This window comes from Melopsittacus undulatus, chromosome 5 (assembly GCF_012275295.1).
Source record: "Melopsittacus undulatus isolate bMelUnd1 chromosome 5, bMelUnd1.mat.Z, whole genome shotgun sequence".
Taxonomy (NCBI): domain Eukaryota; kingdom Metazoa; phylum Chordata; class Aves; order Psittaciformes; family Psittaculidae; genus Melopsittacus; species Melopsittacus undulatus.
The window spans coordinates 44,882,744-44,908,553 of record NC_047531.1 but is presented as its reverse complement, the minus strand read 5'-3'; the positions used below and the strand labels follow the sequence as shown (position 1 = coordinate 44,908,553).

At 40.0% G+C, this 25,810-nt stretch overlaps 1 protein-coding gene across 2 annotated transcripts in view; it reads right to left on the bottom strand.

Annotated features, from left to right (window-relative positions):
- The window catches only part of MRTFA (myocardin related transcription factor A), a 68,596-nt gene extending 42,990 nt beyond the window's left edge, over positions 1 to 25,606 (bottom strand). For both annotated transcript variants that reach the window (XM_031049915.2, XM_031049916.2), the window contains exon 1: positions 25,566 to 25,606. In XM_031049915.2, coding sequence (XP_030905775.2) covers positions 25,566 to 25,590 — 25 coding nt within the window. In that variant the 5' untranslated portion in view covers positions 25,591 to 25,606. The remainder of the gene's footprint in view (positions 1 to 25,565) is intronic.
- Between the last annotated feature and the right edge of the window lie 204 nt (positions 25,607 to 25,810).

Below are 25,810 nucleotides of genomic sequence, written 5' to 3'. Positions count from 1 at the left end.
CTACCTTCCATTTGGCAGCTGGTATAAAGTCGCTTTCCTCATCACATAGAGTACCATGCATTAGACATGGGGTAGGCTGATGATATTGCTAGACTTTGCAGAGTCAACACAGCTTTTTCAATACTCAGGATTATACAAGGATTCAATTACCTTAATTCACTTCAACTTGAGACAGCCACAAACATTTTTTATACTATGGAAAGTATGACAGAATTGCATTTTTGTAGTTCTACATGTTATCCCACTGTAGAGCCTGTGGATAGTGACTGTAGTGACTGGATGAAAGTTGTATCCTGGCACATCCGAATGCAGAGTGCTCACCTTCTGTGAAAATTAATGTCTTGCAAATACAAGGCAGATGCAAGTTCTGACTTCTTTTATTTGGTTTGTTTTTTTCCTCTGAAGATTGATGTGATGTAGTTCTTTGCCTCCAGAGCAAAGTAATCTGGGAATACTGCCCTATACCAATGGATTTATAACTCCCAAACGTGACTTTGAGGACTGTGACTTCAGTTTTCTTTTCTTTTTCCATATTTGTTCAACAAACAGCATTCCAATGGGGAAAAAAAAAGAAAAGAAAAAAGGCAAGTATATTTTAAAAATCTAATAACAAACTAATGCTTGATATATATTAAAGAGGCTTGGTACAGGGAGTGACAATAGTGGGTAGAAACAGTTTTGTTTGGCAGCCTCAGCAGGCCCAGAGCTGCATACAAGAGAAAAATCTTCTAAGCACAATCATCTTCCACACAGTGGCTATCTTTCCACAACAAACATGGCCTTATTTTATCTGGCTTTCTGTCCTCAACTCCTATCACCCTTTACTTTTCTGTCCCAAATACCATTGAAAGACATTTTCCACTCATTTCAGATCACAGTACTTGGAGCTGAAATACCGTATCACCTCATTTCTGAGGCCACTGAGCTCAAGATCCTGGTTCATTCCTGCAAGTTTCCACTGAAATTTCATGTGTAGCTAGATAGACCCAGTGTTTCTGACAAAACATGAATCTTGTTATGTTTGCCACTGGCATTTTATTATGTTCTGCTATTCTCTGCAATCTTTTCCAGGTTCCTGTTTGTTGCTATTTTTTATGCTGCACACTATGAATGAACCACTGTCTGTTTTCATCTTCTCTTTTTCAATCCCTCCAGACCTTCTTCCTCATAGATATCACTCTCTTAAATCTGACCTCTTACTATCCATATAATTTGTCAGAATTGTCATACCCCCATTGAAAATCACATGTATCTGCAGGAGAATACCATTAACTAAAACAGAACCACACGTACATGTATACACCCCACTCCTTTTATGTTCTCCAAACACCACCACACTGAAACTTAAAACATGATATTCTATTTCCTTCAAGGCAGAGTTGCCACTCCAGAACAAGCCTTTACACCTTTGATGAAACAGCCTTAACACATTGCTCAAGAGCCTTATAGACACAGAGGAGGGGAAGAAATTTAAATTCTCAAATTAAAACTTCCAAATGCAAGTGGAATTATCCCAGGGTCCAGCACTGCAAGTCACTGCATACAGAGCTCCAACCTTGTCCAGTGATATGCTTATGAGCGCCCTCGGGGACAACAGGTCACAGGAGTCAGGGGGAAACCCATAATCTGGACTGCTGCCCAGAAAAGAAAAAGCAGGCAGGTTCAATATGCAAACAAATAAACCACAACCCAATTATACAATGTCTACAACAAAGAAAGCAGAGCCTGCTAACCTTCTCGTAAGCTGTGGTATGAATCTTGATACGTGCTTGAATAGCTCTTCCCTTGCTTTGACACAGTCTCTGCAAGCGGCACAATCCCAACATAGGCAGGCTGCAGTGTCTTGGCTTTATCCAACATATTAGAGGAAATCCCTGGACCTGAAGACAGATGCTGTAACACAGGAGGCGTCCCAGGATAGTGGAAAGGGTGCTTAATCCTCACAAGAGACCCTTACCACAGTCCCTCTCTACCAGGTTTCGGTCACTGCACCAAGTGGTAAAGTGAACCAAAAAAAGTCAGTTTGCTGCTAGATTCCAAGGCTGTGCTTGCATAGGAACAGAGAGGTACTTGAGGCACAGACAAATCCTGACAGCCAACATCTAAAGATTAAAATCAGCAAGCCTCTTGGCAAAACTTCCTACTATCTCAAAGCTCAGTCAGAAACTCCACTGTTTCAGCAAGCGGTTATAAGCATTCAGGATCCCAGTATGCAGAGCAGTGCTTATCAACAGATGTGTGGACTCCTTCGTGGGGCCACTTGCAGTAAGAGCCAACCTCATTTACCCAAAATAGTGAGCAGTTGGTTTCTCTACTCACACTACAGACACCTGCTAGACAGGCAATATCATGTGATTGAGCACTACCCTCTCTCCCCCTGCACCTCCCAACTGTAAGCACGCCGTACACACAGCTAGGAGAACACCACCACTCCCAGTGCACAAGCCATGCTGCTTTTTCTCCCTTCCTGTTTAAACAGGAAATAGCATTTTAGCTGTGGAGAAAACTAATAATCTGAGAAACAGAGCTCTTACATGCATTTGCTCTGAGAACACATACAGGTAACAGCAGGCTACTTCTGTACAAGCACACATTCTTGCCTCATCTTTTCTTAAACCCTTTCTCCCTACCTAGTAGAAACACCTACCTGAAGATAATCAGCAGCACCCAATCGATAACCTTCTACTACAAGCACTGCAACTTCAAAATCTGTACTTGCATTGAGGCATTCGTCTCACATAGAGCTTATTTAATGCGTATCATGAACAGATGCCATAGGGTTGGCAAACTTTGATTATACACATGCCCAGCACAGTACTGGAATTGGAAGTGGCCAGAGAAAATGTCATGCTCCATCTGAGCAACAGCCAGGAGATACTCTCACCAGTACAGTTGGTGGCATCATTCGTTTTTAATGTCACTAAGTATGTATAATAAAAGATGCAAAAATAAAAGAGTTGTCCAGTGAATAGGCATACCTGAAAAAATGTATTGTGGCGTCTTTACAGAAAAAAAAAAATGAACAGAAATTTTTGTCATCCTGCAAGCCTGAAGCAAGACAGCCACATGGACATCACAAAAATGAAAAAGGTGTATACTCTAAACAGTATAGGAACAGTCTCCATTTCACCTTCTGCCCCTGCCCCTGTCCCCAGTCAATACAAAAATTTCTCATCTCCAAAAAGTTTGGGAGGTATCCAAGTCACTTTACAAAGCAAGGCTGGAATAACAACCACAAGGAAAAAAGTCTTTAATAATGAAGCTAATCTCGAAGAAAAGTGGTGTCCAACCAAATCTTAAAAGCATGACTTCAACTCTGCCATAAGTTGCACTAGTGGAACAAAACATTCTAATGTGTTTAAGTTAAAAACTAAAAACTAATATACAGAATTGTAAATGTTTACTAAATAATGATGCTAGATGGCACCAGTGATATTTCTGAGTGCCTTCAACAGTACCCTTCTTAATTTGACATGTTCAACCTTCACTCAGGAAAGAATCCAGACTCTAAAGTTCCTGAGGGTAAAAAAATACCTTTGGTGACAAGATCTGTAATGCCATTATTCCTAAATTACCAACATATACTCAACACAAACTCTCATGCTTAAATTTAGGATTTGTAAAAGTCAGGTAAAGGTTCAGTTTCACAATGAACTTTGGCCAATAAGGTCAAATTACTGCATAAATAGATGAGCTCATTTTTGTGTGAGCATTAGCAGTTGTGACTCCAGAAAGCTGCCTTGGGAAGCTGACCTGGCAAACCACAAGGGTGCTAAAGCCAGGATGAAGGAGAATAGAAAGAACCACACTGTCCAGATCTCCTCTTTCAGCAGCAGCACAGAACTGCACATTGGATCAGACCTAGTACTCTGTGCAGACAGGTCCCACAGTTACCACAGTGACTAAATAACAACTACCCTGTGCCAGACTGATTCCTACTTTTTCTGGCAATCAATGCACCATCTGGACGGTGGAAATTACAAGATTCAGCTACAGAGGTCAAAGATTACTGTTACTTTGCCAACCTGAAAGAGGCACCAAGTAGCTAATAATACATGAAATATACTGCCAGTTGGGCAATTTGATCATATAACCAATCCTCTGCTGCTATAATTGACAACTGCAACTTGATGAAGATTTGATCCTCTCTTTTATTTGCTGAGTAAGATAGTCTAAAATTTTGTCCTACAGCATCAACTTTGTCCTACAGTGTTATCTAGTGTCTGAAAGAAGGAGCAATTATTCTAAACCCCAAAAGTTGGGCCAGAACACTCCAAAAAGGAGTTGGATAATGTCCTCCATGCTGTATGAAGACACACTCCACAGGGCCCAGGTTGGAAGATATCTTCAACAGACAAGCAAGCACTTACAGGATACCTCCTTGCAAAAAATAGATTCTGACAGATGAGTAAACACCAAGAGCAAACTGTCTTGCACAAAACACTGACACTACTGCCAGATGTTGATGAGCACCAAAAAGTTAAAGTTTGTTTTGTTGGATACTGATGTACTGATAAGAGATCTGAAAGTCTGATCAGCGATCACATGGACAGAAACAGCAATGCACTTAAAAAGTCCTGATGAGTAACTTTGACACTCTGGAAATCAGCAGGGGAGATGGGAAAGTCTGTTTCACAGCTGAGGTAGTATTTCCAACAACAGATTCAGATGCTTAACCATTTCAGAAAATAGGATCAACCCACACCAATGCATTGTCCAACATTCCATGTCTTGCACAACATTTACCCTGGAACTGGCAGCAGTGCTGTTGACAGAAAGATCACCTTTACCAAAAAGACCTAGACATTTGCCACAGATTTCTGGTTTGGAAAACATTGGGCCCTGTATTTATAATCTGTCCATGAGGCATCCATTGAGTCTTACATTCTTTGACTTTGAAGTATGAAATGAGGTACAGACTGTCGGAATATATTTTTCCTTAAGTTGCTGCATTACTACTTACACCCTTATACAGAAATAAAAAGAAACATCAGGTGTGAAGATGCTTCTGGTGGTTCTGAGGCCTGGTGAGCACAGAATGCAATACTTGCATTTTAATGTCAGTTCTAATTACTTACTATTTTGAACTAATGTGAATTAATTAACTTTTTCTTCTCTCATTTTTCTATCCTCAAAAGCCAAGGCAGCATATAAGCAGCAACTTTTTCAAATTCCCATTCTGTGCTAGAAGAGAAATATGGGAGAGTGAGCCACCTCCAGCATAAGTTCTAAAACCCTGCTGTAGGTATTTGACCTTTATATTCCAAAAGCGCACACAAATTTGCCTATGCAAAGTTAGCATCAGAAGGTGCTACAGCTTAAAGATTTCTGACATCAAAAGGATCACTACTAGTTCACCTTCTCTTTCCTTTCTGCCAACCATGGAGCTCTCTCTTATCATAGCATCATAGAATCATAGAATAGTTAGGGTTGGAAAGGACCTTAAGATCATCAAGCTCCAACCCCCCTGCCATAGGCAGGGACACCTCACACTAAACCATATCACCCAAGGCTTCATCCAGCCTGGCCTTGAACACTGCCAGCGATGGAGCATTCACTGGGAAACCCATTCCAGTGCCTCACCACCCTCACAGTAAAGAACTTCTTCCTTATATCCAATTTAAACTTCCCCTGTTTAAGCTTTAACCTGTTACCCCTTGTCCTATCACTATAGTCCCTAATGAAGAGTCCCTCCCCAGCATCCTTATAGGCCCCCTTCAGATACTGGAAGGCTGCTATGAGGTCTCCACGCAGCCTTCTCTTCTCCACACTGAACAGCCCCAACTTTCTCAGCCTGTCTTCATATGGGAGGTGCTCCAGTCCCCTGATCATCCTCGTGGCCCTCCTCTGGACTTAATCCAACAGTTCCATATCCTTTTTATGTTGAGGACACCAGAACTGCACACAATACTCCAAGTGAGGTCTCACAAGAGTAGAGTAGAGGGGCAGGATCACCTCCTTTGACCTGCTGGTCACGCTCCTTTTGATGCAGCCCAGGATACGGTTGGCTTTCTGGGCTGCGAGCGCATACTGCAGCTGGCTTATCTTCGGTTTCTCATTGACCAACACCCCCACGGCCTTCTCCGCAGGGCTGCTCTGAATCTCTTCTCTGCCCAACCTGTAGCTGTGCCTGGGATTGCTCCAACTCAGGTATAGGACCTTGCACTTGTCATGGTTAAACATGAAGTTGGCATCAGCCCACCTCACAGGTCCCTCTGGATGGCATTCCTTCCCTCCAGCGTATCAACAGAACCACACAGCTTGGTGTCATCAGCAAACTTGCTGAGGGCGCACTCAATCCCACTGTCCATGTCATTGACAAAGACATTGAACAGGATCAGCCCTAACACCAATCCCTAGGGGACACCACTCGTTACTAGTCTCCAGCTGAACACTGAACCATTGACCACAAGTCTTTGCCTGCGGCCATCCAGCCAGTTCTTTATCCACTGCGTGGTCCACCTATCAAATTGATGTCTTTCCAATTTAGAGACAAGGATGTTGTGTGGGACAGTGTCAAACACTTTGCACAGGTCCAGGTAGATGACATCAACTGCTCTGCCCCTGTTGATCAGTTCTGTAGCCCCATCATAGAAGACTCCCAAACTGGTCAGGCACGGTTTCCCCTTAGTGAAGCCATGCTGGCTGTCATCAACCACCTTGTTGTTTTCCATGTTCCTTAGCATGCCTTAAAGGAGAATCTCCTCCAAGATTTTGCCAGTCACAGAGGTGAGACTGACTGGTCTGTAATTCCCTGGGAACTCCTTAATACCAATTATCCTCCTTAAAACTAATTCTGACATTTATGTGGTATCTTAATGAGCCAATTCAACCCACCAATACCAACAGGTGGGATGAGCACGACAGCTGGTGGCTGGTGAGCACAACTGAAAAGGGAGAGAAGTCTTGACACAGGCTAGACTTCGGATCAACTCAGCTAATGTTTTGTAACACAGAATTGCATAATTAGTTTTACCCTGCAAAAATATTCTTTACATTCAAATTAATGAGCAGACAGCAAATGTGGTTAAAACATCCCATGCCAACTTACAATGTATGTGTTTTTTCTTCTTCCACCTCCAGTCCTCCCTGCAGCTTAATTCAGGTTCTGTCTCTGTCTTCCCCCAATAATATTCTCAGATGACACGATGCCTGCAAGGATCTGCATGCACACAGTGTAGTGATGAAATATAAACAATGCATTGCTAAAAAAAGGCAAACAGCTGGAATATATGCTCACTCTGACAACATAAGAAAGATCTCAGTAGAGGTCTAAGCCAGATGAACCCTCAGGAAGAAATATGAACCCACTATATTTAAGATCTGTCTCTGATATTTCTCGCAAGCAGATAAAAGCTGGAAAAATAACAGAGTGCTGCACCTACACCGCTGTAAACCTTTGATGTCTTATGACTCTCTTAATTTTATACTTCAAAACAAATAGAGACTTATGGCACACTGACACTTGTGTCACTTTTTCTCAGCTAAGTATCACATTATATGTAATGTGAGTTTGCTTTGCATACTCCCAGGATCCTGCCTCCCACCAACAGTGACCTTGAGAAAGAGGTAGAAACTCCAAGCTGGGAGCACTGTGCATTCTTGGTTCTCCAGTTCTCAGGAAGAGGCTGAAGCTTACTCTTACTCTTACCTCTTCAACCAGCTGATGACAGCCTGCTCTGCCAGTCAGCATTCAGAAAACTCCTAGACATGACAGGTAGCCAAAGGTAAACCATAATGCAGATGTAAAAAAAGGCAACAGCAGCGGAGATGCCTGAGAAGCTGGACCTTTGCCGTAGCTTCTGAGCGGCTCTTCAGTCCCCCAACCCACTCTGGGATATACCACCACCCCCACTTTTGGCAAGTTGGCTGTCATTGAGCTGTAAATACTGTGAGTTGAAAGCACAAAAATAGCTGCTGCACAGGCTGGAAAACCTATCAGATGATGTCAAGGCGCGTTTCGAGCCCTCCCTTCCCCCCCACCACTTCCTTTCCTCTGTCACTTTCTCATTACCTCACTGTCTCTAATTCTGAAAGTGCTTCTCTCTACATCTTTCAGCTGCCAGCATGAACTTTACACAGCAGCTAGAGCCAATTCAACCCCCCAGCACATCTATAAACTCTGCCACCCACCCCATTCCTTGGGATTCAGCCAAGACATCAGTTTGCCTTTCCCTGAAAACACACACATGAAATCCATGATCCCTATGTGCAAAACACACAAGAAGAATCAGTTCAACCCAAGGAATGTAATGCTGATCTGCATTTGATTAACTCTACAGATCAGCAATTTCCAACCAGCAAGGCAAGTCAACATTATAAGTGAGGTGTGGAGAGACAGCACCCACAATGTCCCATACCCTTCTTCCTAACATACTGAGTCACTCAGCCCTGCCACTCACCCAGGCTCTGCAGACCTGAGGAGGAAGGAGATGCATAAGAATGAAGCCAAAACATTTGCTTTTCCAACCTCTCCCCTACCCAAAGCAAAAACTAATTTGGTCAAGTGTTGTTGGCCAAAGATCATCTGCAAAACAACTACAGCAACGTTGCTACAAGGACAGACAAGAGGGGAAGGAGAGAGAGGAAGGGAAGCAGAGATGTTGGTTCACTCATGGTTCATGCCTCTCCTCCTCCTCCATCCTTTCAGGACCTGTGGTACTGGGGAAGCTGAGGTGATAAAGAGAAGGAAATGGTCTAGAAGTCTTCCTACTCAGGATCATACAAAAAAAAAACCCCAACATTATGCAGCACATGCTCCTAGCATTACTATATGGGAGTACACCTGCTCAGAACACATCATCTACACAGCCAAAGAAAGCGGTGCAGTTTTTACAGACAAGTTGATCAAATTCATCTTTTGGTTTTAGCTTGGCTTTTTTTTTTTTAGTTGGATTTTCTTTTGCAAACCGCTGGCAACAGTTCTGTCAATGTGGTCCTCTAGAAAGCTGCACATACACCCCTTGACTACAAAACAGTGTTGCCTATTAAGAGATTTCCATCCAAGATAAGAAATGCAACTAGGAAATGGATTTCTCTGGCTAATGTAGTGGAAGGACTCTGCCCACAACAGAAGAGGGCAGAATGAAAGCAGAGGAATTAAGAGAAGGAAGTTTTATATCTGAACAACCACAGTCCACCGTCCTTATAGCCCAATAAAAACAAGCAAGTAAGGTAAAAAACCATGCCCCAACACATTTAGTTATTTTTACCATTTTGCTTGATAAATTCTGTTTAAATGTGAAGACTGTTGCATACCTCTTTATAGTACAAAGTTACTAGCCCTTTGTCAAGTTACCATCCCCTGCTGAGCCCCCAGTTGTTGACTGTATGAATGCTCTCACTCTGTTCCAGGGCAAAGTTAGAAAGATTAGCTCACATTACCTTTGCTAAGCCAACAAGCTTCACAGTGAGAGCTCACACATCAAGTATGACAAGTCCAATGTGGAGCAGGTATCTCCAGTAGAGGGGCTTAACTGAGAGCTGCTGCAGCTGGAATTGCAACAGAATTCCCCTGTATTCATTTTGTTCAGCTATTAACCATCTTGCTCTAAAATAATTACTTAAGGCCAAAGGAAGTAAGAGTTACAGTTCCCTGCTCCTACCTAAGAGCCATAGCTTACCTGTTATAAAAAAAATCAAAGGTTTCAAGCCAGAGACAGTCACCCAAGATTCAACAATCTTAATCTTACCAGCCTTCCCACCAACAGTTAGGGCTGCTAATTCACCCACATGCACCCCAAATAACTTTAATGTCTCCAGGTGGAGGCAGATCTGCTCCAACGTATGCAGATGTGCATTTCCCCACTCCCACAACTGCACACAGGCAGAACATCCAGAAGTGCAGGAAGACTGACATGTAAGTACGTATATACTATGCCCAATGAAGGATAAGCAAGAGAACAGACTTTTCAAAATATTTCCTCTTGCAGATATTCAAGGCTTCAATTTAAATCACTATGAGCAAGTAAAAACAGCAAACCCAAAAACATTTGGTTTTGCTCTCAAGAGAATGAAAAAAGATGAAGTTCTGGCCAGATCAAGTGGGGTAGTGAGCAGAGCAGAGAAAAGGAGGCAATCTGAATTTGTCTTAAAACACCCATTTCTTTTTAGAAAGGGATAACTGGGAAAACACAGGAGAAAGAAACCCTTCTCCTCGTGCTAAGGCATGTCTAAGAGTCTGAGAAGTTACATCACTAATTCCTGTGGTTGTGAAGCAAAGATATCCCAAACTTCTCCCTCCCACATCTTTTCAGCTCCTGGCAAGAAAAGGTTCCATCTCTATCAAACCCTCCTGCTGCACAAACGTGCTACCTGCAAACACTTGGAAATGCAGTCTATTTTTAAACCACCAAAGCAAGAGAGGAAACAGCCAGACTACACTCAATGTTCATGCACTGCTTGTGAAAGGATTAGCAAATCCTTAATTTTCTTCTCAATTCATACTAGCAGAACAGGTACCAAGTACACCCTCACTACAGGATTGTTGTGACTTTTGCCCAGAAAGCTCCTGTTGCTTCTCCAAATACATCAGTAATATGGACAATAACAACACTATTGAGGCACAATATGACAATTATCCTTCGTTAATCTGATACAAAACTGCAATTCCAGAATCTAGATTTTTATTAAAGTCTCTATTTACCCTTTATGGTTGCAGAAGACTTCTCAACTGCACTAACAGAGGTGTAATTCTAAAAAGACCATAAAGCGTCCCATTCATTTAATGTTAGTAGTCAATGTTAACAATTTCAGATGTGGGGGCTTTTAACTGCTAATTTCTCTCTAAAAATGGTTCAAGTACTTTGTCACAGTCAGGCAGTAATAGAGGCTTGGATGACATCAAGTAGGAGAGGGAAGTTGTACGCAGCTTCTAAGCCAATTCCATGCTTAGCTGCCACTGCAAGTGGTAGTCTCTTTTTCCATTGTCACAGATGCTCATCTCACCCCACGGCAAGAAACAGCTATTATCAGGATTATTTGAGACAGGAAATAATTGCATCCTTGGAATGCAAAATTCTTGCATTGCCAAGGGTCTATAAATCACCTCCAGTGTCAAATGCTCTAAACTCCTCATTTAGTGCTGAAACCCAGCTACTCCCTGGGTAGATGCCAATCTCAGGCTTTCTTTCATGGCAGCTTCAACAACTGAATTTATGTTTCCAGTATAAAAGGTATAGCATGTATGAGTTTTAATCTTTAGCTACATCATAAAATAAGCCTGAGACAATGTCAAGGAACACAGTCATTTAATCTCATGGGATGGACTGCACTTCAGGAAGATGCAGCTCTGACAGTACAGCCATTCCATCTCCACAGAGTATATCTGTAAGTAAATCGTATTCTGCATTAACCAATCCAAAAGATTATTTCCCTTGAAGCTGTTCAAAGTTATAAGAGAAGACATCTCTTGATTTGAAATGTACAACTCCTCCCAGTTCATACAGCATTTGTACCTCTCTCCAATGATTTGGTCACAATACTCATAGGAACCAGACCAAAACATAGTGTTTTCCCAAACAACCTGAATTGACCTAAAATACAGTTCATGATAAATCCCATTATCTAAATATTTGAAAAGAACCATATCTAGATGGAAAAAAAGCTCACCAAAACCCAGGCTTAAGCAAGAAATAGTTATTTTGCACAGACAGAGCCATAAAGCCAAGAGCTCCTTACAGTGAAACCCAAGGTGAGCTACCTCACTTTGACTGCTTCCTACCTCAATCTAAGTTCAGGTGCATAGGCAATTACTACAACACGTAACTCTGTGGATTTACACCTTAAACTTTGCCTACATGTAGCCATGTAACAAATCTCTGCCAAAGACCTTTCACATATGTGAGACTGCTATTTTTTTATGTGCCTGTGATACTACCCTCACTGGCAAAAGGTTAAGGCAGAAAAGATTTTAGAGGTAGGGAAAGCACAATGAAATACTGCATGTGGTTTGATCTGACGTATGTGGTTACCCAAAAGAAGGGGAATGGGGGAAACAAATCACGAGCCTCCTTTGCAAGAAACATTATTACTTCTAAAACAAATTTTATCTCATATCCAAGAGTTCTGCTAATCCCAGCTATGAAATCAAAACAAAAATTACAAGGTATGGGGAGGGTTTATCCTCTTCTGTTGCCCCATCAAAACCTGCCAAATCTTAGGAGTTTTAATCCCCAACTGGCTTAAACGCATTGAAAGGAATGTAGCTGAAGTGCTTATAACTCTACAGATAATGTACTTGGAACATTATGTTCTAATTTGGGCCTCAGCTTTCTGTTTCTGCTTCCCTCCTCATAAATCTGTGAGCTCACCTGAAACAATATGAGAAAAAAAGAGAAGTCTCTTTGGTCACTGTCCTTCACCAGCTGCCTGGCACTCCCTTAAGATCTTTTGTCGCTTTGGTATGAGCTACAAGAACTCATCAGCCAGGACTGCACATTTACTGATTCTAAACAATTCTATTAAAACCCCTTTGGTTTGACAAACTAGGTTAAATTAAGTAGAAAGATTGATATGTAACACAGAGTCTGTGTGTCAGAAATGGAATTAGAAATCCTAGCATCCTTTCTTGGCTACTGAATCTATTTTATGAATCCAGACACAAGAAAAGAACCATTAAAGAGGGACTACAGAAAAGCAAACAGGTTGATGATTTAATTAGATAGACAAACATGCAACTGAAAAAGATATGGGGTTTATATGCCTGCCAGTTCTTATTATCTGACAGGACTTGGCTGCTCACTCCCCATAGACCTAACAGTTGGCTGAACAGAAGTCACTTACAAACAAATCTTTAGAACAAAAACAATTTTAACATTATAGACATTGCCATATGCTTACTTTTGGCAATTATGCTATAGTCAGTCCAGAGTTTACTATAAACTCACAATTCTCTCCTATCAGAAAATATTTTTTGCCTGAGAAAGACAGCTATTGGGAAAAACTGTCTTTAAGTTTGAACTACAATGTGGAGAGATAAATATGCAGATGAGAGGAGAGCAGCTATTGTCCACCCTGATTTCACGAGGCTTTTGACACTGTCTCCTATAAGATCCTCATAGAGAAGCTGATGGAAATATGAGCTGGATGAAGAGATGGTGAGATGTACTGAAAACTGTCCAAGTGGCCAGGCCCAGAGGGTGCACCAACACATGTTGGAGGCTGCATGGATGGAAAGCAGCTTGACAGAAAAGGGCCTGGCAATCCTGGTGGACACCAAGCTGAACATGAGCCAGCAGTGTGCCCTTGGGACAAAGAAGGCTAAGGAAGGTATCCTCCCCAGCATTAGGAGAAATGTTCTCAGCAAGTCTGAGGGAGGTGAGCCTTCTCCACCCAGAACTGATGAGCACCTTGAGCACTGGGTTCATTACTGAGCTCCCCAGTACAAAACAGACACGAACACATTGGAGAAAGTCCCACAAAGGGTAATGAAGATAATAAGTGCACTGGCTCATCTTTTGTAAGAGAGGAGGCTGAGAGAGCTGGGACTGTTCAGCCTGGAGAAGGCTCAGGGAGATCTTATCAACATATACAAATACCTGAAGGGAGGGTAAAAGTAAGATGGAGCCAGGCTCCTCTAAAAAGTACCCATTGACAGGACCAGAAGCCTGTGCTTCACTAAACTGAATCTCAAGAGGTCCCCTCTAAACTCCAGGAAACACATTTTTTTACTGTGAGGGTGTGCTGGTTTTGGCTGGGATAGGGTTAATTTTCTTCATGGAACCTAGCACTGGGCTGTTTCAGATTTGTACTGGACACAGTGTTAATAACAGAGGGATGTTTTTGCTATTGCTAAGCAGTGCTTACACAGAGGCAAGGCCTTTTCTGCTCTTCATACTGCTCTGTTAATGAGTAGGCTGTGGGTGCACAAGAAGTTGTGATGAGACACTGCTGGGACAGCTGACCCCACTGACCAAAGGGATACCATATGGTGTCATGCTCAGCATATAAAGCTGAGGGAAGAAGGAAAGAGGGGGGACATTCAGAATCATGGCATTTGTCTTCCCAAGTAACAACTGCATGTGATGGAGCCCTGCTTTCCTGGAGATGGCTGAACACCTGCCTGCTTGCAGACAGCAAGCAAGCGGCTGTGTGGTGTTTAGTTGCCGGTTAGGGTTAAACTACAATAGAGGATGACTAGGTACTGGCACAGATTGTCCGAAGAGATTGCAGAGTCTCCATCCTTGGAGATATTCAAAAGCTGTCTGAACACAGTCCTAGACAACTGGCTCTACATGGCCCCAGTTAAGCAGAGGAGTTGAAGAAGATGACTTCCAGAGATCCAATTCCAACCTCAACCATTTTGTAATAGGTAAGTAACCACCCTTTTTCCAGAGGCTTGCTTGTCCATTAATAATAGATATGTAGCAACCTCTGAGTAAAACCAAGCAAAATTCTAAAATGGAAAACTTCATACTGGAGAAATACACATTTTAATATTCTCCTAAAAAATTGCCCACTTCTACTTTCATACATTTCTTACTTATATATTCTTCCTTGGTGCCTGATCTTTTTCCTCTCCTAGACGTATGGCTCAGACACTATCACTGTTTACTGATTTCATGATCTAGTGTTCAGCAGTTTTCTCATCCTACCCATGACTTCATAGTTAGAATTGGTTTTCTACCTTCCTCAGTTTCACTATCACTCACTTGAGTGATGTTACCCAAGATGGATGAAATAATCTAGCATCTTGTTTCACTTCTCATCATTCCTTTTTTTGATGGCAGCAGGTTTCCTATGGAAGTGCAGCAACTTAATTCAGCTCAGTCATCCAGCAAAAAACTCTTTAGAAAGTACAGCCCCTTCTCCCTTCCATTGGTCATGACAAACCAGCTTCTGGTATTTCACCTTTTAGTCAAGCTTCTCCATTTTAGTTTCAACCTCTTTACCATAAAGTGATTGGACCCCAAGAGACAGAGCTGCCGCATTTTGGTTTGGAATATCCCTAAGATAAACACACAAGCAAATGCTGTGTAGATTGCCAGAGCATGTACAATAAATCCAGCCCTCTGTGGACATGTCAGGATTATTCTTTGTGCTACAAGCACACTACACTTAAGTTGCAAAAGCACAACATTTTCAAGATATAACAGATTTATTACGATTATGCTGCAGAAGTGTCTGGGATTTCTGAGTATCTTCTTGCCCTCTCTGTTAATGGAGCATAGTTCCAAGCAGGGCAGCCAGACATCTGGAAATTCTGTGCAAATCTTAGGAAACCCCCATGGTCCAGACTAGGGAGGAGGGGGAAGGAAATAAGTAGACAGTCTGGGAAAATCAAACATATAGTAGTCATACCAAAGTTTACAGGGAAAGGCAGTATCTGTTAATACATCAAATCTCTAGAAATAAGAGCTCCCACCAGTTTAGGCCCCTGGTTCTCCACAAGCAACTCATGCTTCAAGATGAAGTCTGAAAACTCCTATACTACAATGCTTTTTCAGGATGTGCTTCTGCTATCAGCATCTGGAAACCATTGTGTTATATGAATTAAATTATGTACAGCCAGCCTCCTTACAAAAATTAGAGAGAACTACATAAGCATTTGACAATGCCAGGATTATGATGTTAGGATAGCCTTTCCCCACAGTCTTCCCACGCTTTTCCATCTTCCACCCCAAACTCTTTCCTCCTCCTCTCCTAAACCAGTTACTTTCCATTCTTCTCTAAAGAACTAATTTTTCTCTCTTGCTTACTCTCCAAATTATACGCTCCCAAAACTCTAAATCAAGCTCTGCAATCTCCTGTCCTAATTAAATCAAAGGAAAGAGTAGTTCACATAAATAACATTTGCAAGATCTAGTTTTAGCTTCTAGATTTTGCAGCAAAGTTTCCAGTCCCACTTCAAGGCCAGAAGGTTAAACATTTCTCAATGACGCAGGCTCCCTTAGCGAGAGAGTGATGAGGAAGTGGTCCAAAAAACCTCATTCTTCCCAGGCATTAAATCAACAATCACAGCAAACAGTGAGTGCCTCACTCCGAGAAAAACTGGGATGAGTGGAGCAGTCTCTTATTGTAACCAGTCACTTTGTCTGTCACCATAATGCAAAAGCCTGGTACAAGGAGAAGAAAACAAAGCATAACAAAATAAAAGAAGGAGGAAAAAAAAGAAACAGAAATTAGATTGTGCATAGTACATTTAAAGTTATATGGAAATAAAAAAAGTAAAAGCCAAACAACTTAAACTTCTGTAGAATATTGCATTTCTGTTTAAATTAGCTATTCTTTTCTGGTCCATTTAGGTTGCTGGTAACCTTCTAGCTTAAAGATGCTTTGGCTTTGACATGGGCTGAAATACCCCTGTCCAAGACCATTTTTTATGCATTAGACCGTTAAAAACATTCACATGTTCATCTGTGAATTTTCAAGGTAAGGACAGCAAAAGAGGTTTCTCCATAAGGAGCCTACTAACCTGGATCTTGCTCTTGCTTATTTTGAGGTAACACAGAGTCAGCAAAGGTGTACTGCAAAGTGTTTTCTGTTTATTTGAACTTTCAGAGAAAGAACTTTGAAGGCTCTAAGCCTTGGGAGTGTTTTGCTTAAGTCAAGCTTAAAGGTACTTTATGAAGAGCTTAACCAAAAGTTTTGGGAGTTGTAATTCGTAACTGGTGGTACTTCATTGTCACTTTAATAAATCAAAATGACTCAGTATATTTTTAAGAGGCATACATTTAATTTGAGTTGACATCAGTGAATGCAAATAACAAATCTCAAATATTGAAAGACACAGACAAGGAAAACCAGCTTCAATCAGAGTATCTCTAGCAGGAAAAAAAAATCATCTCATCAAGGTCACAGGCTGATCAAGCCAGCTTGTGCTTCATTGAAAGCTGCAACTTCTTTATTTGGGATACACTCATTTCTGAGAAGAAACAATCAGGGCAAATAAAATGGAAAAGCCTATGAAGAACCATAAATACATTTCTCAACCTACTTCTCATACTGGGTGATTAAGTAGGTTCCTAATGTGTTGGGAATCCAGTGCTGTGCATAACGCCTAGGAAGTACCATTAACATTATATAGAGGATTTGAGTTAAAATAAACATCATGATAGAAAGATACAAAAAGTAATAAGCAGATCACATTAGCAGACACTACTTTAGCACTTGCCTACTTAAGTATATTGTAAGTGGATGGAGGTTCTTTTGAAAATGTTCCACATGCATTAAGGTTTGAATCAGTTTAACTACAAAAAGCTATTTGGACAAAACAACACTAATACACATGCTCACTTAACATTGGAAAAAAAGACAAGATTTTTAACAAAGAGAGAAATTCTATGACAGCTTTCTAGTAGGAGTTGCTGGTGGGCGAGAAATTTAGTACTTTTAAAAATGGTGATTGATATATTGGTTATGAAGGGGAATATATAACCCGATTACTTTCAACAGTACGGAAGTGGGCTCTGTGACCCTGAAGGGTAATTCCAGTTCTGTTTCTTTATGACTCCTTACCTACTTAGACTATCGCCAATTTATACTAAGGTTAATCACCAATGGGAGCTGTGCCAATGTAATTAAACTACTTTATTGATTCTATTAGTAAAATTATCTTGACAAAGAAATTGAGAGGAGAGTGGAGCAATTTTTCTTCCATTAAGATTCTAGTTTCACCTCCATAAAGCAGGGCTCAGTCACAAATAAAAACAGAAGTTCACGCTGCCTCAAGGTAACCAGTTTAAGTTTCTTCACTTGAAAAGACAACTTGAAACAAGTGTCAGTCTCTTCTTGGAAGAGCCCTAAGGTCAGAACAGCAGAGGGTGCTGTAAGTCTGAACTGGGGTGCATCAGCTCAGTGTAAAGGAGCATCCAGATGCTACACGAAGCTGTAGGTTATCTCAGGCTTTAGAGACTGGGTTTTGTTAGGTTTGGGGGCAGGGAGAAGTGCTGCAGGAGTAAAAGCAGGTGACAAACAGCTAAATATTAAAATTTATCTATATCAATTTTCACATAACATCAAACAACAACATCAGAGACATTCCGAAAACCTCAACAGTTACTTATAATCCCCATCACTGATCTATACAACTCTGGCCATACATTAGAGACTGACTCATACTGAAGCTTAGATGTAAAATATATATATAATAATGCCTATAATCAAAATGTAGAATGGACATGAATCCCATTATTAAAAAAAAATATATAATAGTAATCCTGAATCTAACCCCTAATGCTAATTTCTGCTATCGAAGAGGAATGGACTCTTGAGCTCTTTATTACACATTAATAATTTCTTAAATCTGGCAAACACTGGCTAACAAGGATTGAGGAGGTAACTGGAGGACAGAATGGATGCATGTCTGCACTGTCTTCCTTTAGGCAAAGCATGCATGGTGTAATCATCATACCAGTTTAGAGAGATTCAGCGTAACACATGTTCAGATATTAATCCAGAAGCTAAATTAGTGGCAGGCCACAAAAGTGACTATGATCAGCCTGAGCCACAAAGATAACAATGATCCATCTGAGCCTATTTAAATAATGATTAGGTAATTTTAATACAATCATGCCTAAAGACCCCAAATAAGAGACTGATTTAAATAATTCTTTCTTACTTCATTTTGCTCATGCACTTGAACTATGTTCCTAAGGAAAGGCTGATTTATATTCATCGTGTAAATGAACAGGTAACTTACAGAACATGGTGTCATCAATTCAATAGGCCCCATTATACATAATGCATTAATTTCACAGCAAGGAAGACTTTGCTTTGATTAAAGTTACAGCTTATAATATCTGACACATGTTTACCTGCTTTTTGAACTTTCACTTAGTTTGCAATACCAGTTGGTGAACGATTCAAAAAAAAAATGCAGTGTGATGATGACAATCTTAGTATGTACACTGAAAACTAGTTCAAATGCACACCACTCCCTTCAAGTTATTTCTCAATAGTTACATTTTAAAGTAAGCTGGAGCAGTAAGAAAGGTTAGGAAACAAAGCTGCCAGTGAATAACTGGTTTGCATCTACCTGTGTCACTGTTTTAGAACAAATGCCTCCTGAGAGTGTGCCCTTGCAAGTTCATCTTAGTACGCAGAAAAGATGAAGACAAGAAGTTACCTGGATTGTTTTCTCCTACTCCCTCTTTCTCAACCCATAGTGTAATACTCACTGTATAAAATGGAGTATTTTCAAAGCAGAATAAAACTTACTATTTTTGAAAGGTAATTTAGCATTTCAAGGAATACTTAGTCCAGATTTCTATAGATTTCCAGCAGTTTCTCATTTAAATTTAAAGCAGTAGAAATAGGTACTATTCACAAAGTGATTTTAATGAACAGTCTTTATTGTATTTCTGTCATTCTTAAAAGAAAGGGGAAAAAAAAAGAAGAAAAAGAAAAGCATCCTTCATATATTTAGTTCCAGTACAATCCTTCAGCTTGGCTAACAAACACCACAGTGATTGGATTAGTTAATAGTTAATCATAGGGATAAAAGGCAGCAAAAGGTCATGTTCAATTCTTTTATGAATGAAGTAACTCAGTAACATGCAGCTTACAGTTGTGCACTCCTCACTCCCTATCTTACAACAGTCAACTCAGAACCTCATGCAGTAGCTCGGGCGTAAAAATTTCCATATTTAAAGCTGACTTCTGGAACATCCCATTTGCTGCTTCGGAAAGAATTCCCTCTGCATGATGACAATGAAGCTCACATAACTTTGTTCAGCCTTTGGATCACATGTAGGATTCTGGTTAAAAGCCAGTGAAGATTCATTTTATCACTACTCAGAATATACACATCTCGGGGAGCCATCCCAGCACGGAGGGAACTCTTTACGCTCCCCAGGAACTTGCAAAAGCTTACATTTCCAAATGCCATAAATTCCAAACCAAAATCAAAAGTTCTATTTTTAAAGTGGTGATGATGAAAGCTATAAAGCCAGGAATGTTCTGCCCTCACCTCCACCCTCCATCCAAAACCTGATTGTGTTTGCTCAAGCAATTACTGCAAACTCAAAATTCCAAGTTGGGGGAAGGAAAAAAAAAAAAACACAAAAAACACACCTAAGGAGACAAAAAAAAACCAACAACAAAAAACAACCCACACACACACACAGACACACAAAAAAAGGAACAAAACCTCCTGTATTTTAAGTTCCACTATTTAAATAAAATGTGCCAAAAACTACAGGAAAAGCCTCACAACCAGCAAAAACTCTTGCTAGGAAATGAAAAAAAAACTGTAAGGAAAAAAAAATACTACTAACAGGTGCTTGAAAAAGACAATATGAAGTTAAAAGGCATTTTAGAGCATGCATGAGAGGTTATTCTTCTGAGTACCAAAAGCCAGCACTTAAACTTTATTTAAAACAAGAAAAACAGAAAACTAACCACAAAAACTGCAGCTTGGACATCTGTCACTTCAGAAAGAGCTGGAGGGGGACACAGCCCTTCTCTGAATACACAGACATGCTGTCCCTCTTTCTTCCCATAAAACATAGTTTAGCAGCTGACATCCTTAAAGTGCTGCAACTTAAATCCTTCATAAAGGGAAGAGCAAGAGCCTGGGAGCTGTGTTTTGAAAGAATGAATGGGATCAGCATCCATTTGTCCAAATTCGAGTTTAATATATCCCTAATCTGCTAAAGCAGCTCAAAACTGTTTTTTCCCCCTGAAAATGAGTGAAGTTTTACATTTTAATTGAAGATGACACTGATTTTCAGTTGAAACGATTGTTCATTTTTCAGAACCAGCTGGATACAAAGCAAATTAGACTAGAGAAGTCAAGTTTTATCCACTATTGAGAACTGAATTATTTCTATTCTCATTTACATTGCAGACTTCAAAACAATACTTCTTTTGTTCTCTAAATATGCATGGGAAAAAAACCCTCTTGTTCATCCAAACTGCACTTCTAACAGTTTAGAACAACCTATTTCTGGTTTGCATACCTGACTTGATCTCTAATACATTCTGAAGGTTTTTTTCAGCTGGTCAATGCACCAAAAACCTAAAGATGTTATCCAACAGATCACTCTATGCTTAAAAGATCTTATTTTCCTTTTGGTATACTCACAGAAAGAAATGAGGATTACACAAAGGCAATTATTAACCTGCAATATATACCAAGACAGTGCAAGCCACAGCATAGTGCACAGATACAAATCAATGCTCCCCAGAACAGAAAAGAAAAAAAAAGGTTTTCAGTACAGCAAAACTTAAAGGAAATGGAATTCATTAACAAAAGTAGCCGTTTGGCCAAGTGCTAACATCCATTAATTCTGGCAATGCACTGTTAGACTCTAAGTGGCCCTAAGTGGCCATAACTCTTCTCCATACATGCAAAAAGCCTGCAAAAAGCGATGTGAAAATTAGGGTTTCTCTATCTGGTTGACTGCACCTGTGTATGTGTACTGCACACATATTTCTGCCCAGCCATCTGCTAGGAGACATAAAAAGAAACTTGTGAACCATAACAACCAAAATAAAACAAGTGAAATTATCTCTGAAAGTTTGTAATTGCCATTTAAGCATAAAATTTGCCTATAGAGGCCAGCAGCAGACCCAAGAATCCCAAAATTTCCCTATGTTGCATGAGTCCCTCATATGGCTGTTCAAAACCAGTTTTAAGTCCAGAGGACAGCCATGAAGATGATATAAGGGGGCTAGAGCACCTCTCATATGAAGACAGCCTGAGAAATTTGGGGCTGTTCAGCCTGCAGAAGAGAAAGCTGTGTGGAGATGTCATAGCGGCCTTCCAGTATCTGAAGAGGGCCTACAAGGATGCTGGACAGGGACTCTTCATCAGGGACTGTAGCAATAGGACAAGGGGGAACAGGTTAAAACTTACACAGAGGGAAGTTCAGGTTAGATCTAAGGAAGAGTTCTTTACTGTGAGAGAAGTGAGGCACTGGAACAGGTTGCCCAGAGAAGTGGTAAATACTCCATCCCTGGCAGTGTTCAAGACTAAGCTGGACAGAGCCTTGGGCAACATGGTCTAGGGTGAGGTGTCCCTGCCTGTGGCAGGGGTTGGAGCTACATGATCTTAAGGTCCTTTACAACACAAATCATTCCATGATTCTGTGATTAAATGTTACTGGATTGTAGATTGTGTCAAAAAAGGTATTCCTCTAGCATTCTTCCTTCTTTGTAAGAAATAAAATGCAATAATATTCATGACTCATTGTTTCAGTGGGCCAAACAAACAGTTTGTCAGAGAACAAAGCCAGGTCATATCAACAAACTATTCAATCCGTATCTTGATGAACAGCAAAATCAGTGACCATTAGCAAAAGAATCTGCAAGATCTCCATATGGGATAATTAGGTAGCAATATGAACAAATAAAAGGCTTCTGTGGAACAAAAAAAGACACTACATAGGGAGATTAGGTAGCAGATAATGGGAAGTAAACAAGAAGCTTTTGGAATCAGCAAATAAGCGTAAAGAAAACAAAGATGCTGAGAAAGTCAAAGGAGAAGTGACTCTTGGAGAAACACACTAATAAGAGAGCTCTCATTGCTAAGAGCTTAGTATAGACCCACACATCAGCTTCGTTTTCAAGAGAATGCTAGGCAAACTGGCACAAGGCTATTGTCGAAATTCTGTTCTTGAAAATTAATGCAGAATTTTGCCTCATTGTGTATGATCGCTCTTTGAATGACTGGGTCAGTAATACCATAGTACTTCAAAGAAGTTCAATAGTCCAATGAGATGTGAAATACAGCAGTTAAGCTTCTGCTCTTATTTTCACATATTTTTATGGGTTTACTGCCTTTTTGAAATGTCTTTTCAGCTTGATTTTCAGTTTTACTTTTTCTTCCTCAGCTGTCATCACTTGTATTGATTTTTTTACCCCCACCATTTTTGGTTTGACAGGTGTGTTTCATTTTTTCTGGTTAATACAATGTGCACCTCACTAGTCATATTGCTTCTTCTTCACTTACATTTTGTTCTGAAGAAACAGTCCCTTCTTGCTTAAGCTATTCTGTTCCTAGAATAGTCATATAATATTCCCCTCCTTCAGTTCTTCTAAAATATTAGGAATATTTTCTCATGTGCATTAAATAAGCACAGTCTAACAACCTTCATGTTTTAAGAACATTTGGTCTATGGAGTGCAAACTGTACAAGCTCTACCAGGATAATTTGTTTACCCAGCTTAGGCCATGATATTTTTCTACTTCTTCTATGGCCATTCAGAAACCTTGAGGAGTTGACTGGGACAACCATTTCCAGGTTCCATCTTTCCAGTAGGGCTTCTGAAGACAAACATCAGAACCAAGAAGCTTTGAGAAGTTAAGTCTTTCCTCATTGGATGATTCTAGCTCTCAACAGAAAGGAGATCCAATTTTAGTCTCTTTTTAAAGTCTTACCTAGCTTGCTCAACAGACTACTTGATTACCTCACTAAGCCAAATAAACAGTAGCAATCAACAGGAGCTGAAGTCACTAAATACTAATTTATTTGGGGTTTTTAATAAGAAAAGTTAATGCTGAGAGCAAATTGCTCAACAAGTAACCATTTTCTTTATCTATAACCTTGTAATACTCTTCCATTATTCAAGACTGATCTTTTAAACTTACTGTGCACATGGTTCCATCCTGCTGTCATACTCAATTTCCCCACCAAACTTGTGAATCCCTTTACAAAAACATTTGTCTGCTTCTTGCTAAATATTTTTCCAGCAGTGGTTGATCTAGGAGAAAAGTGAGCTACCACTGATGGAAGAGGTACAATAAATCTGTATCCCTCATTAGATAAGCTAAGCTTGCCAGGAAATTGCCTCACCACTGCAGAACGCCACTGCATACTCAAGGACTAGAGTTAGCTGACTTAAGCAAAGGCTACGCACAAGTACTCTTTAATGGGAGAAACTCTCACTCTAAGAATTAAATGTAAGCCTTGGAAGATTTTATAATCTGGAAGAAATGAGAAACCCAGCCATAAATAGTTCTGAAAAAAGTAATAGTAATATGAAGGCCATTTCTCTAATTTTAACAAGCCTTACTGTATTCTGTGAATTTCCACAGAATATCATGCACAAATTCAGTTCTAAGAACCGTGAAATGTAAATTCCATGGCTCTTTCTTGTCTGCAAAAAAAATTACCATAATTAGAAAATCTACTAGGAACAAAGCCCATTGAGGTAGAGATCCTTTTCAGGCCTTTCCACAACAAGTGCCATATCAAGGAAAAAAATTAACTTCTTTACAAGGAAGACAGATTAGATACCATGTTGCCATACACACCATGTTCAATACCAAACACCTTGCTACCGCCTAAACCTACCTCCAGAAGTCACAAACTACAAGGGTACAACCAGAGGAATGATGTATTGTGTCCAAACATCCTTTTGAAGTGAGAAAAAGCTGTGTATTCCATATAAGATGTAGCTCTTCTATAACACATCTCTTGCCTTTCCTATCTACAACAGCAGATGGAAAAAAAAACCCAACAACCAACCAACCAACCCAAAATGTACTTTGGTTCTCTAAACAACAAAGGATACAACAAAATAAAGGTCAGACAGGATCTCTATAGACATACACAGTCTTCACAGATACTTTACAGAACATAATACTCTAAGTTAGGGAAATCAACACTGTAAATTCATTAAAAAAAAAACAGCAATTTCTGGAAAAACAAAATAATATGTATTAAACTCTGAAGTTACTGGTTTACTTGTCTGTTTTGAAGTCACTACTTAAGGAAAAGAAAAAGCATTTAACTTTCAGGAACAAGTCTGTCTTGACACTTACATATGTGCTGTTTTTCAGGCAACATTGTACAAGAAATTAAGAGTACACAAATGCAAACTCTAGCTTTGAGGCCACTACTGGTTTGCAGTCAGATCTTACCAAGGTTACAGTCTCTGTTCCCATCCATAGAACAGAAGCCATTCATACCTGTATGTATTTGTTAAGCATCTACACTTCTGTAGTGTAACTACAGAATGTTTCAAAACCTCAGATAAAAATGTCCTACAGAAACACACCATACTGCCATTAACAAATAATTCTCACTCTAGTGAGTCTTACCTGTCAGCAATGCAACTCTCTACATATCTAACAGGTAAGCACAGCCCCACAAAAAAGATTATAACATTTAGCACAACATCACAGACGCATAATACCATTTTCATTGTCAAGCAAACAGTCTTTCAAGATATAAAACAAGTACTGGGAAGTTTCAAAGCAGAAGTGTATTTCCCAAATGACACAATTTAAAATCTCTCCCATGTTATCGGGAATATGTTTAATTGAAAAATAATTAACAGCAAAACGGCATAAATCAGCTGAAAGCTAAACAGAGGAAATTTCTTTAGAACAAGTTTTAGATTTAACTGGGGTTTTCTAATCTTCATGAGGCACTTTAAGTTTAACACTGGGGACCAGCAAATGAAGAACAGAAAGATAATTTCATGAAGTTCTTAAGTGATCAGTATTTAACATCCAACAAGTATCCATCTGCAACTTGTACATGAAGTACGTGAAGTTACCACAGCTCTCTAATTTGTCTTTACTCAAAGTCACGTAGCCTCCTGGTACTCCCTAAATAGTTCAGCAATCATGATTTGCTAGCAAAATTTATCTGTAGGGTATGTTTAGGGTGATACCTGATTGGAGTGTTGTCATCTGCATTTCTGATTCCAGCAGCGTCATGTTGGTCCTTTTCTCAACAGTTAACAATCCCTTAAAGATCTCTCTTCATACATACATAGATAAAGCCTACTGAGAAAATTCAGTCTTTCAACATGTAGTTCTCTGCTTATTCACTACAGGCAAGTTGGAACAGCCCAGAATCAAATTACTCCTAGGAGAAAAATGAATACTCAAAGGGAAACGCAAGATGTGTAGTTAG